The sequence below is a fragment of the Pelodiscus sinensis genome, chromosome 2, assembly GCF_049634645.1.
Source record: "Pelodiscus sinensis isolate JC-2024 chromosome 2, ASM4963464v1, whole genome shotgun sequence".
NCBI classification, from domain to species: domain Eukaryota; kingdom Metazoa; phylum Chordata; order Testudines; family Trionychidae; genus Pelodiscus; species Pelodiscus sinensis.
Window position 1 is genome coordinate 18617869 of NC_134712.1, and position 17035 is coordinate 18634903.

At 41.3% G+C, this 17035-nt stretch overlaps 1 protein-coding gene across 2 annotated transcripts in view; it reads left to right on the forward strand.

Annotated features, from left to right (window-relative positions):
- WASHC5 (WASH complex subunit 5) overlaps positions 1-17035 on the forward strand; it is a 38869-nt gene that overhangs the window by 8820 nt on the left and 13014 nt on the right. For both annotated transcript variants that reach the window (XM_075920151.1, XM_075920150.1), the window contains exons 7-19: positions 379-531; positions 2199-2312; positions 3903-4074; positions 7554-7681; positions 8611-8740; positions 9233-9345; positions 10036-10202; positions 10652-10727; positions 11724-11834; positions 11932-12072; positions 14317-14397; positions 14785-14886; positions 16851-17030. In XM_075920151.1, the coding sequence (XP_075776266.1) occupies positions 379-531; positions 2199-2312; positions 3903-4074; positions 7554-7681; positions 8611-8740; positions 9233-9345; positions 10036-10202; positions 10652-10727; positions 11724-11834; positions 11932-12072; positions 14317-14397; positions 14785-14886; positions 16851-17030 (1668 nt within the window). The remainder of the gene's footprint in view (positions 1-378; positions 532-2198; positions 2313-3902; positions 4075-7553; positions 7682-8610; positions 8741-9232; positions 9346-10035; positions 10203-10651; positions 10728-11723; positions 11835-11931; positions 12073-14316; positions 14398-14784; positions 14887-16850; positions 17031-17035) is intronic.

Below are 17035 nucleotides of genomic sequence, written 5' to 3' on the forward strand. Positions count from 1 at the left end.
TATCTTGTGCTTGGATTATTGCAGTCTTCAACTCTTTGATACTAACCTGTCCTGCACTCAGGCCATCCAAAATGCCTCCCTCCTGGCCCAGTCCTTCTAGTCCATCTTTAGCACTTTGCTTCAGGCATGATGCTATTCCTTGCCTTTGAATCATTTACAAGATAATATTTTTATAAAATGTGGCTAGCACCTGTAAATTAGCCTGCATATCCTAGTGATATACTGCGCCCTTTATGTCCTGCATAACAGACAAGTGGATATGAGACTTACATGCCCAAAGTACCCCGCTGAGAGAGATAATAGCCTTATGTACAGTACTCTGAAATGTACCATGCTAATATTTGCATATGCTTTGGTTTTGTTTTTTCCACATTATAGGTTTCTGCATATCCATTACCAGAGCATCGCAGCACTGCTCTGGCTACTCAAGCTGCCATGCTGTATGTGATACTCTATTTTGATCCTTCTATTCTTCATACCCAACAAGCAAAAATGAGAGAGATAGTGGATAAATATTTTCCAGATAACTGGGTAAATACTGTTGTTGTTCTCACACTGCCTGCCAGATTTAAAGCGGCTCTGCCACTTTATTTGAAGTACCTTTTTGAAGTGTTCCTTGCAGACAATACTGCCTTAGAGAACAGAATAGGAATTCCTCTAGGGAGATTAGAGTATACTTCATTTGGAGCATGTTGATTTGAGTAAAGAATCTGATCCAGATACAGTAGAATATCTGGTGTGCTATTAGTTGCATTAAACGCATAATTTACTATAGAAGTCTCCACCTGTTACCTTTTATGGATCTCTCTATCCTTGTGGTTGTACTTACAATTAAGAAGAGAGCCTTACTGAGTTAAAAAAAAAAAAAAAAAAAAAAGGTGGAAACAGGTGATTTTACAAATGTCCAGGCACTTCCAATTGTTTTGCACGTGAGGGTAGAAAAAGAAAGGGGGAAGTGAAGAGACTAATAATAGCAGACATGTTAGGAAAGAATAGGAACTGCATTTTGTAGACACAAGTACACAACTTCCATTGTCTTTGTGGAAACAGCACGCTAATATCTGAAGGAAGAATTTAGCAGTATAGGTTTTCATGGATACTAACATCTTTGACTCTACAATGATACAGATACTATATGGCTTGCTGTGTGATGGAATGATCAGCTATGTTTCAGTTATGCTAGAGCCTTCCACTTCTAGGCTGGATTCAAATCAGCACTCAGTTGGTAGTGACTGAAAAGCTTAATCTTTAAGGGACATTCAGTAACTTATGAAATTTGTCATCCTGGTTTCAGTGGTTTTAGGCAGGTCCTTGCTTCACACAAAATGCGGTCACAAATGGCCTTAACCAAATGCTTCTTTGTGTCCCAGGGCCGATGGGGGAAAATACATAGAATTATCCACTCACTCCCACAGTTGATCCTACCAGGTTAGGATGGAGGTATCCTGGAGGAAAGGTGTAATGAAGTTTCACTGCCCCTGTGCTTGATATCTCTGTTATGTCAGGAACATTGATGTCTGTCTACAATTAAGTACCTTACACAAGCATAAAAATAAAATCCTCCTGGCGAACTTAATCACACTTCAACTTCTCAGATTTTCAGAGTTGTGTTAGGCACTCAACTCTCTTTGGCTCCTTTTTAAAGTTCCATCCTCAGTCTGAAAACATTGTGCATGCTGCTTTTACATAAAACAAGTCACATGAAAATTAGAGAACGAGGACAAGAGAGGTTTTCTCCGTTGTCTGTTTTATGCATTTAACAGCCCTTTGTGTATTGTCTGCCCCCCTGACACGTCTGTGGGGCGTTCACATAGCAACAGTGGGTGGAGAGAGGGATGAAAAACAAGTAAAGGTGATTGCAAAGCCATAGAAAAATGTAGAGACAATCCTTTATATTAAATGAAACTGCTATAAAGTCACTTTAAGAAATAACTAGGTTTCAAATTAACATTGTCCTTTCAAACAAATGGAAGAGTCTAAGAATCCTGGATTTGCTATGAAAGTGGAGGAAAGAAGGATGTAGCCTAGAAATGTGTTTTGTGTGTAGCCCATTTGTATAGGAGTTTGGGTACAGATTATTTCTAACTTTCTAACCCATGAACTACCTTGTCCTGTTCATGCTTCTAGGTGGGGAAAATTTCTCTTGGCTAATAAGAATATGAACATAACTTAGATTTTGATTCTGCTTCCATCTTTAGGTTATTAGTATTTATATGGGAATCACTGTAAATCTAACTGATGCCTGGGAACCTTACAAGGCTGCAAAAACTGCCCTCAACTACACATTAGATCTTTCAAACATCAAAGAACAGGTCAGTAAATATAAGTTTTGTATTCATGGTAAGATTCAAGCTGTGTGGGTATTTCACATGTCTTCACCCGCACAAAGCTTCTCTTTCTCTAATCCATAACTCAGTTGAGTCAACATTGAGAATGGTTTCAAGTCTCGACCCTTCTTAGTAGTGTTTGCACTTTCTTTTCAATATTTATGTCTCCAACTCAGAGCACTTGCTCTATGAAGAATTCAGAGCTGCTAACAGCCAACGTCAAATTACACAGTACTTAGGATGCTTTTTCTGAGGGATTTACTCCCTTGTTGTGAGCTGAACAACTATGCTGAGCAGAGTATGTCCCTCCCTCTGCTAGAAAGCAGTTATCTTCATGAAAAGCTTATATCCTGTATTCTGCAGAATGGTTAAAAATACACCACAGCACAAAAAAGTTGGCTGCGCATTTGTGTTAAATTACTTTCATGTGCCTGGTACACTAACTGCAATGGGACTGTCCATACACTTAAAGTTAATCACATGTGTAAGTTTTTGCCAGATTGTGCAAGAAATAATCATTGTAAAATAATGTTTACAGACATATTTTTCTGTAATCTGTTAATACAACACCAACAACTGATTTATAGCAAATATTTCAGTTCTGGAGTATATGTTATTACTGCTTTGTCCTTGCTCGTGGATGGACAGTAAACTGTTTTCATTGTCAGCTAGGTGGTTCCACCATATTTTAGGTAAAAATTTTAAAGTGTTTAAGTAACTTAGGAGCTGAAAATCCAGCTTTCTAAACCACTTTTTTTTTGGGGGGGGGGGGGGGGGGTTTGGTTTTGTTTTTTTTGTTTTTTTTTGTGTGGAGAGATTGCATTCTCTCACCAGTGTTATAAAGTCTGCCATGAACTCTAAGGGTACATCTGCATTTGCTCCCTAGTTCAAACTAGGGATGCAAATGTAGGCGACCAAAATTGCTAATGAAGCGTGGATTTAAATATCCCACGCTTCATTAGCATGATCGCACCTGCGCGTTACTCTGATAAACAGCTGTTTCGAAAGTGTGCGCCGGGATGCGTTCGAATGAAGGGATTTGGTTCGAACTAACGTTACTCCTCATTTTTTTGGAGTAAAAAAAAAAAGTGGTTTAGAAAGCTGGGTCTTCAGCTCCTAAGTTAATTAAGCACTTCAAAATTTTTACCTCAAATATGGTGGAACCACCTACCTGACAATGAAAACAGTTTACTGTCCATCCACGAGCAAGGACAAAGCAGTAATAACATTTTTTGAGGAGTAAAGTTAGTTTGAACCAAGGGGTTTGGTTTGAACTAATGCGTCCTGGCGCACACTTTCACTTTCGAAACAGCTGTTGATCAGAGTAATGCGCCGGTGAGATCATGCTAATGAAGCGTGGGATATTTAAATCCCCGCTTCATTAGCAATTTCGGTCACCTACATTTGCATCTCTAGTTCAAACTAGGGAACAAGTGTAGACGTACCCTTTGTGAATAGTGAATTTACAGCACCCATTATGTCACACGTACCCACTTTGTGCTCGTGTGAATCTGCACATAACAGATAAATGATGGTTCCTTGTTCAATATTAATGAAAGTATTGTATGTTGAAAGGCAAGCCGGTATGCTGCTGTCACAGAGCGTGTGCACACTCAAGTGCAGCAGTTTCTCAAAGAGGGCTGCCTGAGGGAGGAGTTGGTGCTGGATAATATTCCCAAGATGCTCAACTGCTTAAGAGACTGCAATGTTGCAATCCGTTGGCTTATGCTTCATACTGCTGACTCAGGTAAGGTGATGCAGTGGGCTTTTAGTACAGAAATGACTGGAGGTTTGGGCAGAGGTTAATTAATTTTTTTTTAATCATGGAAGCCAGCGGAGTTTCAGCCATTGCTTTCAATTATTTGAAGAAGTGATATTTTACTAATCCGTTTCTTGAAATTTCACCTCAGAATAACATATTTGTCACCTTTTTATTCTTACAATTCGACACAGATTTTTATATGAAATCACGATTCTGTGGAATTATTCCATGCAGATTGATCTATGTGACCAGGGAGCCTGGCTTATTTCTTCTGCTTTATTATTTAACAAAGTACCACAAAAAATAATGTTGCATCTAACTTTTTAGTATCATGGTACCTCACATCCTTAGAAACAAAAAGTGTTTATTTCTCATGACTGCTGAATAGCCTTTGTAAACTCCTACAACTTGGTGATGTCAGTTCAGTTCCTATTGGACTTTGATTGTAAGATCATTGGGTTAGTGTCTAGAAGCAGAAGGCTTACTTCTCTAGGTTTTTAAAAAGAAAAACAACTAATAATGAGGTATCTGCATCATAAAAACCATCACTGCCAACAAATGTGCTTTTTGCAATCTCAGCAGAGAAAATGAAAACGGAATGTACCTTGAGACACAGCTATATTCTCAATTACAGATAGCTCCTGCAAGTCAGGGGTCAGGTACATTGGTAGAACAGCAGTGGAGGAAGCTTCCACTGCCACTGCTTATATCATTCGTATTCAGTGGCAAGTTGGAGTGTATCAGTTCTTTCCAGTAACAAAAATTGTGTCCAGTCAGATATTACCTCACCTACTCTTTCTGTATCAGTCTTTTCAGAAGCTAATTCAGGTTGCACTTTTCTAGTACGGCACTCTCTGGTCTGGCAGTGTTTGTGGTCCAGCATGATTTTAGTTATCTGGATGCCCACTTAGTGTGGGTGGGACCAAGTTTCCCCGATCCTGAAAAGTTTGTTTATAGCTGCCAGTCCTGACTCTGTGTTGCATGCTGTTGTTTAGCTCTAATTTACCCCTAACTATGTCTTCGTCATAGCTGATGTGAGGCCAGTTTTTAAAAAGGGCTCTAGAGGTAATCCTGGCAATTACAGGCCTGTAAGTCTAACTTCAGTACCAGGCAAATTAGTGAATACTATAGTAAAGAACAACATTGTCAAACACATAGATGAACATAATTTGTTGGGAAAAAATCAACATGGTTTTTGTAAAGGGAAATCATACCTCACCAGTCTACTAGAATTCTCTGAGGGGGTCAACAAGCATGTGGACAAAGGGAATCCAGAAGATATAGTGTACTTAGATTTCCAGAAAATCTTTGACATGGTCCCTTACCAAATGCTCTTAAGCCAAGTAAGCTATCATGGGATGAGAGGCAAGGTTCTCTCATGGATTTATAACTGCTTAAAAGATAGGAAACAAAATATAGGAATAAATTGTGAATTTTCAGAATGGAGATAAGTAACTAATGGTGTCCCCTTGGGGTCTGTATTGGGTCCAGTCATATTCAACATATTAATAAATGATCTGAGAGAGGGCTGAACAGTAAGGTGGGAAAATGTGCAGATGATACCAAACTTCTCAAAATAGTTAAGTACAAAGCAGACTGTGAAGAGCTTCAAAAGGATCTCACAAAAGTAGGAGACTGGGCAACAAAATTGCAAATGAATTTTAATGCTGATTAATGCATAGTAATGTATATTTAAAAATATAATCCCAACTATACGTATAAAATGATGGGGACTAATTTGGCTGTTACCACTCGAGAGAGATCTTGGAGTCATTGTGGATAGTTCTCCAAAAACATCCACTCAATGTGCAGCAGCAGTCAAGAAAGCAAATAGAATTTTAAAAGGGATAGAGAATAAGACAGAGAATAATATCTTATTGCCTCTATATAAATCCATGGTATGTCCACATTTTGAATACTGCATGCAGAAGTAATTGCCTCATCTCAAAAAAAGATATCTTGGCATTGGATAGGTTTCAGAGGTGGGGTAGTGAAGGTGATTGGGGGTGTGGAGCGGCTGCCATATGGGGAGAGATTGGTGGGACTGTGACTTTTCAGCTTGGAAAAGAGGGAGATATGATAGAGGTTTATGGAGTCATGACTGGTGTGAAGAAATTAAATAAGGAAACGTTATTTACTTGTTCCCATAATACCAGACGTAAGGGGTCACCAAATAAAATTAATAGGTAGCAGGTTTAAAACAAACACAAGGAAGTATTTCTTCAGGCAATGCAGTCAGCCTTGCCAGAGGATGTTGTGAAGACCAGGACTTTTATCAGGGTTCAAAAAGAACTAGAAACATTCATGAAGGATAGGTCCATCAAAGGCTATTCACTAGGATGGGTAGGAATGGTGTCCCTAACCTCTGTTTGTCAGAAACGGGGAATGGGCGATGGGATAGATCACATGATGATGACCTATTCTGTTCATTCTTTCTTGGGCACCTGGCATTGGTCATTGTCAAGAAGACAGAATACTGGGCTTGATAGACCTTTGGTCTGATCCATTATGGCCATTCTTATGGTCTAAATTATGCATTTACTTGTTTTATTAATTTTTCATATTATTTTGTGGTTTACGCTTATTACTTTGTACAGGTTGAACCTCCCAAATCCAGGATTCTCTGGTCCGGCAACATCCATGGTCCGGAAGGGCCACGGCTGTTGCTGGACCAAAGAGCCCTAGAGTCAGGGAGCAGGAGCCAGCCAGGAGAATGCAGGGCTGGGAAGCCCTTGTTGGACCAGCAGTGGCTGGGTCAGGTGGTGGCAGGGGAATCCCAGCCTGGCTGTGGAATTGCCGACATCAGCAGGGCCAGGTGGGGGTGAGGAGTCCCACCCTGGCCGGACAGCCCCCAACATCTGCAGGACCAGGTGGCAAAAGTGAAGTCCCCATCTCAGCCAGAGAATCCCTGGTGTCAGCCGGGCCAGGTGGCAGCGAAGCCATGACTAGAGAACCCGGGGAATCCCCGCTGGCATCCAAGTGGGGTTGGCGGTGGCCAAGAGAGCTAGGCAGGGGAACCCCTGACAGCAGTGCCAACAGCAGGGTGAGATCCCCAGCCTTGGGAGCCCAGGGGTGGGGCAGCCAGAGGGGAGCATTGTCCTTCCCTGGTCCAGCAAACTCCCTGGTTCAGGACCACTCAGTTCCCGAAGGCGCTGGACCAGAGTGGTCCAGCCTGTACCAATTCAGTAACATTTGTAACAACATTAACACTTTATTATGAAGAGAGCTGGTACACCTTTGCTAGGCATAGGCTTATGTAGGGTGTCTTGGTACAGTCATATGTATTTATTAAGCAATGTGGCAAGCATTGTTCCATTCATTTGCCTTGCTATCATACTGACCTCCAGCAAATTCTCTGGTTTAGCGCTGGAGTAAAGAGGTTCAACCTGTATTTCAAAATAGGCTCATTCTAACAGCATGATAAATTGTGTATCACTTAAGAATGTTTGTTCTTCCATTTGCAGCTGGTGACCCAAGTAACAAGCGTCTCCGTCAAATAAAGGACCAAATTCTAATCGATTCCAAATACAATGCCAAGATCCTTTTCCAGCTTCTCCTGGATACAGCACAGTTTGAGTTCATCTTGAAAGAGGTAATGTGATTGAGCTGTTTTTTTAAACAAATTATATTCCCTCAAATGTGACACGCTGCGGAGAAATGGGCATTGAATGCTGATAGAACAATCACAACTGTATGAATCCACTGATATCTGCAAATGAGTCTCCTGCTTGTTGACCTGGGTTTTCAATTTGAGAGAGACAGATTCTGACACTCGGAATTGCCTTGTGCTTGTCTTTCTCAGTGTTTGAAAATTTTAATTCTCAGACAATACACATTTACTAAGCATATTCATTGATCAGACTGGTAACTGGCAAACTAGAAGCTGACTAGGAGAAGGTGCATAATTCTTACCTTAGTATCTTAGGCTTTATTTTAACCAAAGTATAGTTGGGCCTCATTATGTAAAGAGCACTCTAATGGGAAGTCACTTTTTCCTAAAGTGGGTATAAACCCCTACCATTTTGATTTGGTTGCATTTTACACTCCTGCACTGATTAAAGAAAGTATGTAAGTACATGCTTAACTTTAAGCACATGGCTTTCCGGAATCACATTTTCTCTGAATACAGGCATGAATGATTGTACAAAGTGCAAACAAATGGACGACCAGGCTCTCTCAGAATCTCTGCAAGTTAAAAAGTTAGTAGATTTTTCTGTTGGTGACCAAAAATCAGCAGTACATCTGCCATAAGTACACTTTAACATAAAATGTATCAAGCGTTCTCCCACTAGACATGGGCTTGCTTTTTTTCCCACAAGTGCAGTTAAATTTGTATTTAGTATACTAGCAAGATCTTACTTGGATTCAGAGAATACACCAGTGCCTTTAACGTATGTTGTTGTATTCACAGTAAATCAGTTCCAGCAGGCAACTGAGTGTTTTTATCATTGTTTAAAATTGATTGATATTGCAGTTTGCGTTAGTGCCAAATTAATAAACTGAAGGTTTCTTTTTCAATAGATGTTCAAACAGATGCTGTCAGAAAAGCAGGCTAAATGGGAGAACTATAAAAAGGAAGGGTCTGAAAGGATGACTGAACTTGCTGATGTCTTCTCAGGAGTGAAACCTCTTACCAGAGTGGAGAAAAATGGTAATTTAAATGAAATGAATACATGGAATAAGTAGGGTTATTTTTCGGGTGGCATTGGGATAACGTGAAAATTAATATTTATGGGATATTAATCACAGAAAAAACTTTCCTCTTCGTTGTTGTGAATCCAACACCATTTGACTAGAACCAAAAATTGAAACTGTCCTGGCTACTTTCATTGTAAAAGCAAAGCATAAAGCAAAAACTAAGCAAGCGGCATCACTGCCGGTAAATGTGTTTAGGATTTTTAATTATTTCAGGTTTTACAATTTACATGTGTACAGGTACTGCAGCTTAGAAATTATTTTAAACTCTTATGTGAGACTTATGTTGGCAATAACCCATTTCAAATTGTATGTGGGGGAGATTGAGATTTTAAAAGTACAATGAAGAATCTTAGTTTATTTACTGTATTTTTTTAGAGGAAAGTAATGTTTTAATGTTAAAAGCTAGTCAACTAATTTTAAAATGTCCTCTTTCCTAATTAAATAGAAAACCTGCAGGCTTGGTTCAGAGAGATCTCCAAGCAAATAATGTCTCTAAACTATGACGACTCTACTGCAGCAGGCAGAAAAACTGTACAGCTGATACAGGCATTGGAAGAGGTAAAGACAGGGACTTGAGAGAAATGTTGTGTAGCATCTTTGGAAAAAATACATTTGATAAGCTTATGTTGACCTTTCAAACAGATAGAAAAGAATGTTGTGATCCAACTTAAACCCCTTATACAAATGCTGGCTTTGATTCTGCAATCCACTCCATATGACCCTTAGACTTCATCCATAAAGATCTGATTGCAAGATAAGGGCTATTACAGGAATCCGTTTATCCTCCCATTAAGTAGCTTTTAAGACAAAGTATGACTATTGTTGAACAGCACTTGATAGTGCTATTGTTCAGCTTAGAAAAGGATGTGAAAAGAAAAGCCAAGGCTATTTGAAACTGCCTGGGGAAGTTTAGGAGGCAAAAAATAAATATGCATATTAGAATTTGGCCAAGACACCAGGGCATATATTTTTTACCCATTTTTCCAGGAAATACAAAACACTTCAGCGTGATGTCTCCAAGTGTACCCAATGTGTGTTGGTGTCCTGAAATAATTGTATAGTTTGTTAAATTTGTTAAGTGAAATTGTTTCCTTGGTAACATTCCAAAGTAAGAGTGTGTGTTGTTGAAATGTTGTTTGTTTTAGGAAGAAAAATATTGTAAACGTAGCAAATCTTTTTTGTCAAATAAATCATCTGAGGAGGAAAGAGCAGAAGAAAAAAACTAATGGAGACTTTGTTTTACCACAGGTTCAAGAATTTCACCAGCTGGAATCTAATCTGCAAGTTTGTCAGTTTCTTGCTGACACGCGCAAATTTCTCCATCAGATGATCCGAACAATCAACATTAAAGAAGAGGTCTTGATCACCATGCAGATAGTTGGTGATCTTTCTTATGCTTGGCAATTAATAGACAGGTATGCTAACATGGTTTGTTTGTTTTTTAATTCGGACTTGTGTTCCTTTTATTTCATTTTATCCCATTTATCATTCTAGAAGTACAGCTTCTTCCATTCAAGAGGAATTGTATGCATGTCAGTACCTAACTTCCCACAAGACTTGTAAATGCTTAACTTTTGCAACTTATACTAAGTAGCAATGGCTAGGGCTCATCTCTTCCTGCTCGTTCCTTCCTGTTTTGACCAAAAAACAAATGGATAAACCATGGCCCCAAGTATAAATAGCATGTTGCTGCACTGGATGTTACTGAATGTCTGACATATTCCTAACTTACATTTACTGAACTGTGGTCCCCAAAGGCATCTCTGTTGGGCAAGTTCATTTGTCGTGTAACTCCACTGATTTTGTGGTATGCGAGATAAATAGTTTGAGATTATGGACCTGATATTTTGATTTTTTTTTTCAGCTTTACATCTATCATGCAGGAAAGCATAAGAGCAAACCCATCAATGGTAACTAAACTCAGAGCTACTTTCCTAAAGGTGAATTAAATGAATAACTCCTACTTTATCATTGAAATATGCCAACAATGTGATCCCATGTTTAACTCACCTGTTAGTTAGACGTTAGAATTTGTTATCTGCATATGTGACCATTCCAAGTGTTTAGATGTGAAAAGTAATGGTAATCAGAACTAATAATAGATTAATAAAATGATTTAAATGTTGTTTTGTGGTTTTTTAATACAGATTTCACATAATAATTTTATACATGGAACATAGCCAGTTATATTAATAATTAATCATTCATATTAATAGTACCCAGTACTGTCTTCACTAGATTTCAAAATTAGGTCAGTCTCATTATTCCCATTTTGCAAGTGCAAAGCTAAACCCCAGAGAAATAAAATAACTTGCTCTAGGACGTGCAACAGGCCAACAGTAGAGCCAGGAATAGAATTCTGGTCTTCTGTCACCAAGGCCCTGTAGGACATACTGCCTCCCTAATTGCTGGTCCAGTTATCTGTAGCATTTTTGGCTAAGATTAGGTTTAGCTAGAGACATTGGTGTTATTAATGAACACTGTGTTTGTGCAGGAACTGAAGGAGACTGATTGTATGATGGCAATGATGTTGCTGATGCCCTGAGTCTGCCAAGAGGCAGATCTGAAATCGGTTTAGAAGCATACATTTTCAACGTAAAAATAAGAATGGCATATGTTTTTGATTGAAGGAAATAAGTACATGGGCAGGAGGAGGGGGCCATAAGAAAATAATAGGCTTTCTTTTGCTGCTTGGTAGATCTGCAAAGCACCAAAACAAGAATAAAATGAATATAAGGTCATGAGCTTTGGAGTATTTTTTTCTTAGAATAGTTCAGCAGGAAAAATAATGGATGTGTATCGTTCTTTAGCAGCACAATGACAACTTGAATTCTGGGTTTTAAAAGCTCATGAGGAATTAAGAGGTTTTTAAATTGTGTTTTTGGCAATGGAATCTCAAAATGAGGCAGTTAAAGTATTATCAATTTTATTTCTAGCTTGCATCTGCTCTTGACTTGCCACTGCTTCGTATTAATCAAGCAAACAGCCCTGACCTTCTCAGTGTATCGCAGTATTACTCGGGAGAGTTGGTGTCCTATGTAAGAAAGGTAGGCATTTGTGAGACATAATTGTTTTCACCCCTGAATTGCTTTTGCAACATTTAAGAATTATCCACTGAGTCTGTGTCATTTTCTTTCTGTGAAGGTTTTGCAGATCATCCCAGAAAGCATGTTTACCTCCCTTCTCAAAATTATAAACCTTCAGACTCATGATATTATCGAAGTGCCTACTCGTCTCGACAAAGACAAACTACGAGATTATGCTCAGCTTGGACCACGATATGAGGTGCAGTTAAACTTCGGAGTTCGGAAAAATACAATTTATAGACGCTAAACTTAGTCCCAGTGTAAATAGGTACAACTCAGTTGAAGGAACCTGTTGCCACTAGAGCTAGATTTGTCCCCTGTGTAAGACTTGAATTTGACTCATGTTGGAATAAGTGAATCTCAGATTTCCTGGCAACTAACTAGTTGTTTATATTCTACTGAAAACTCATAGTAAAATGGTTAAAAGTACGGATCTCTGTAGAAGAAGGCAATACGTTCATCTGTTGTGGTTTAAAGCAGCTCAGACACTCAGGTTAATTTCCCCAGACCTTAGGAAGAACTCTGTGAAGTTCAAAAGCTTGTCCTTCCCACCAAGGAAATTGAAAGATATTACCTCACTCACGTTGTCTCTCAGTTTTCAGTTAAAAGTTAGCACAAGCATGAAAAACCCCATCACTACTAGTGCCCTTAGTCAAGGACACACAGGGAGGTTAAGGACTGAATAGGCCATTAAGACTAAACTGCCCTCTGATCTATTGAGTCAAGAGTGAGGCATGTGGACAGTGTTACACAGAGAAACTTGCATTGCAATTTCAATCTTTGCTGTAGTCACTGGTGGACCTGGGTAGGTGATGGCCCATCCACTTAGGATCCAGGCCCAACTACCCACAGTTCTGACTCTCTTCCCATCCGGGGCAAACCTCAGCACCCTGACCTCCATCTGTGCTGGAAGAGCAGCGGACAGCCAGAATGGGGCAAACTCCAGCACCCTGACCCTGGTACCCACTGACAGGAGCAGTGGGTGGACGCACCATGGCAAGCCCTCCACAACCCAACCCCGCACTCCCCGGGAGCAGTGCTGGGTGCACATAGTGGGGCAAGCACCAGCACTCCAACCCCATGCTCCCCAGTAAGAGCTGGGAGGGTGGGTGCAGCAGGGCAAGCCTCTGCAGCCCAATCCCGTGTTCCCCAACAGGAAATGGGTACAGTGGTCTGCCCCAACCCTGCTCCAGGAACCTTCTCCCAGGCAGGACTGTTGGGGCCAAGCAGGGCAAGATACCTATCCTTCCCTCTTTAGTGTTGGTTGGTGAGAGGTGGCGCAATCTCTCCTGCCCTCCTCCCCAGCTGCTGCCCCTCATCATTGCCCAGCCATCTAAAGTCTGGGCCCACCCAAGTGTCTCTCTTCTGACTATGCTGCTGATTTGAATTGAACCTCTTCTGTGGATAGAGGCCTTAATTCTCCACTACTGTGCTTCTGGCAACTTTCACAAAGACTAAAATCACTTCCTTTAAAACATAATGTATAAGCACTGTAATATACACTAGTTCTTCCAGCCGTTATTAGCAGAACTCCTACTGACCTCAGTGGGAGTTCCAGATGCAACATGACAGCATGTAGCCTAAAGTATTAATATTTCACATAATCATTGCACCTCGCAGACACCTGAAATCTGCAGTATTTTCATGTGACTTGCTTGGTGCATTCACATTTAGCTGAAATTCAGATTGAACTCAGTATGCCAGTCACCATCTTTAAATCTTACGATAGAGGAGGTGTTTTGCATTTTCCTTTTATTTAAGTAATAATTCCTCTGTCTTCCCATCATGCCTCAAAATGTTCTTCTTCCACAAAGTCTTCAGTAGTGACTTCTGTACAGCCTACCAGCCTCCAAGCTCTCTCAGGAAAAGTCTATTGTACTTGATCACACCATGCTAAGCACATGCATAATCTTGATATGATTATTAATGGTGGACAAGTGCACTAGAAATGTAAAAATTAGACTGTTGACCAAAACATTCTTTTAAGTCAACAGGAGTATTGTTTGAATAAGGACTGCTAAGTTGAGATCTGTTGCTGGCAACAATAGCTACTGTGAAATGACTTTTAAAGTTGTGCCTCCATTTGACTCCCAAACAATGACTTCCACTTTACATAACTTTGAATTGTGTACCTAGATAGAGCAAAGCACCTACCCGTCACTTTTGCCTTTTTAAAATCTCAGTCATAGTTACTGAGATTTTCAAGCATCTAAGAAATACCTTTGTTTCTTGCTTTGTTCTTAAAGACCAACCAGAATTTATATGAAAGAAAAAACTATTCCTTTATGATGCAAATCACCTCTATTAAAAAGAGTGAATATGACTTTTCTGTATAATAGGAAGTTTAAATTTAGCAATAATTGATTTGACTATTCATTTTGCAGTGATTGTGCCTGAATTATTGTTACATTTTAATAAGTAGTTTTCCTTCCTCTCCTTAAAGGTTGCCAAGCTAACCCATGCTATTTCAATTTTCACCGAAGGCATCCTTATGATGAAAACTACTTTGGTTGGCATCATCAAGGTAATGTCACAGTGGATGTAACTCTTTGAATGCAATTAGTGCTTAATCATATCATTCTTGAAGCTCATACAAAGCAAAAACAAAGAGAAATAGAAATAGTTTGACCCAAGTTTTCAGACTTGAATGCCTAAATCTAGGATGTTTAGCACAAATCACCAGTCTTAAAAGTAACTCTATCAGCCAGTATGAGAAGTTATTTCTATGGACCAGCCACTAGAGGGAGTACACACTATGCAGTTCAGCAGTGTTTGATGAGTTCTCTTGTTGCCGCACTTCATGAACCATTATCATTTCAAAGTGATGTGTTTCTTACATTAAATACTTACATGCATGTTTAGAAAACCTTTTTTCCTGACTTTTAGAGAAAAGTTGTTTCTTTTTACCCAGGTGGACCCAAAGCAGTTATTAGAGGATGGAATAAGGAAGGAGCTCGTCAAACGAGTAGCTCTGGCTCTTCACAGGGGCCTCACCTTTAACCCTAGAGCCAAGGTGCTGTACAAGGAGAGTTGGTTTTGTTATTTTCTATTGACATGTGAATTTGACTGGAACCTGCTGTACCGGACCTTTTCAGGCAGCTTCTGGCTTTGTACACATATGTTTGTGAACTGTAGGTAATATGAACTCTTTAAGATGTTCATTAATCTTGAAGTTGAATGTGCAGCTGAAATACAGTTAACTGAAATCACAGATCACTAAGGGAAGCAGTAAGAGTAGATATAACTTTTGTAACAAATTTGTTTTTAAATTTCTACTGACTGACCCAAAGTTATTTGTTTTCCTACAACAATTAATACAGTAAACTTCCGATAATCCAGCACCTTTAGGACCCAGGGGGTGCCGGATTATCAGATATGCCGGACTATCAGAAGGGGGGGGGCTATGAGGGGTCTGGAGTGGAGTGGGAGGGGATGCCACCCCAGACCTCTCATAGCCCCCCCTTATGATAGTCCCGCTCTGCCCCAGGCGTCCCTGATTCAGCCGCTGCTGGTCAGTTTCAGCAGCAGCTGAATCAGGGATGCCTGCAATAGAGCAGCTGGGGTGCTGCCGGGTTGGTCCCGCAGCGCCGAGGGGCGGCGCTACAGCACCAACCCAGCAGCACTCCAGCTGCTCTTGGGGACACCTGGGACAGAGCAGCTGGAGTGCTGCTGGGTTGGTCTTGTAGCACCGGCCCTCAGCTCTGCGGGACCAACCCGGCAGGACCCCAGCTGCTCTGCCCCAGGGGTCCCCGATTCAGCCGCTGCTGAAACAGATCAGCGCTGATTCCAGGAAGCCCGGGGCAAAGCTGCTCTGCCCGGGGCTTCCTGGAGTCAGCCGCTAATCTGTTTCAGCAGCGGCTGACTTGGGGACCCCTGGGGCAGAGCAGCTGGGGTTCTGTCTGGTTGGTCCTGCAGCGCCGAGGGGCAGTGCTACGAGACCAACCCCGCAGCACCCCAGCTGCTCTGCCCCAGGCGTCAGGATTCAGCCTGCTGGTGAAGCTGGTCAGTTTCAGCAGCGGCTGAATCCCATCGCCTGGGGCAAAGCAGCTGGGGTGCTGCCGGGTTGGTCTCGTAGCACCGCCCCTTGGCGCTGCGGGACCAACCCAGCAGCACCCCAGCTGCTCTGCCCCAGGGGTCCCCAAGTCAGCTGCTGCTGAAACAGATCAGCGGCTGACTCCAGGAAGCCCCGGGCAGAGCAGCTCTGCCCCGGGCTTCCTGGAATCAGCCGCTGATCTGTTTCAGCAGCGGCTGAATCGGGGACCCCTGGGGCAGAGCAGCTGGGGTCCTGCCGGGTTGGTCCCGCAACTCCGAGGGGCGGCGCTAGGGGACCAACCCGGCAGCACCGCAGCTGCTCTGCCCCAGGCGTCCCCAAGGGCAGCTGGGGTGCTGCCGGGTTGGTCCCGCAGCCCCGAGGGGCAGCGCTACGAGATCAACCCAGCAGCACCCCAGCTGCTCTGCTCCCGGCTTCCCTTATTCAGCTGCTGGTCAGTTTCAGCAGCAGCTGAATGGGGGAAGCCTGTCCGGCTGCCCCAGCACTTCCGGGTTCCTGATGGTGCCGGACCATCAGGAGTCCCGGAGCATTGGATGCCGGACTAATGGAGTTTTACTGTAATACACTTCAGCTCACATCTTAAAAAATACTGTTCCCTGTGCTGCTTTAGTTGGCGGTGAGGCACTTAACTTTTCCTAGAGAGGGAGGTACAATAGTCTAGACATGACTCTTGGAAGTTGTGAATATTTCAGTTCGTACTAGGATTATGCTAATACATTGAATTCTCAACTAACCTTCGATAAGTTTGAGCAGTTCATTTCTGGTGCCCATATGCCCTTTAGATGAGCACAATTTAAAAGCCTAAGTAAATTGCATTTTGAACTTTTGTTAGATTGTTTTCCACTGTAATACTTAATAACAAGTCTTTGTCTATTTATTTTGTATACTGCATCTTCAGGGGGTTGTTTTTATCTCTTTTTAAACAGACAAGTGAACTGATGCCAAAACTGAAAGACATGGCAGCTACCATGGATGGATTCCATCGATCTTTTGAGTACATCCAGGATTATGTCAACATTTATGGTTTAAAGATTTGGCAGGAAGAAGTGTCCCGCATTATCAACTATAATGTGGAACAGGAGTGCAATAATTTCCTTAGAACAAAGGTACA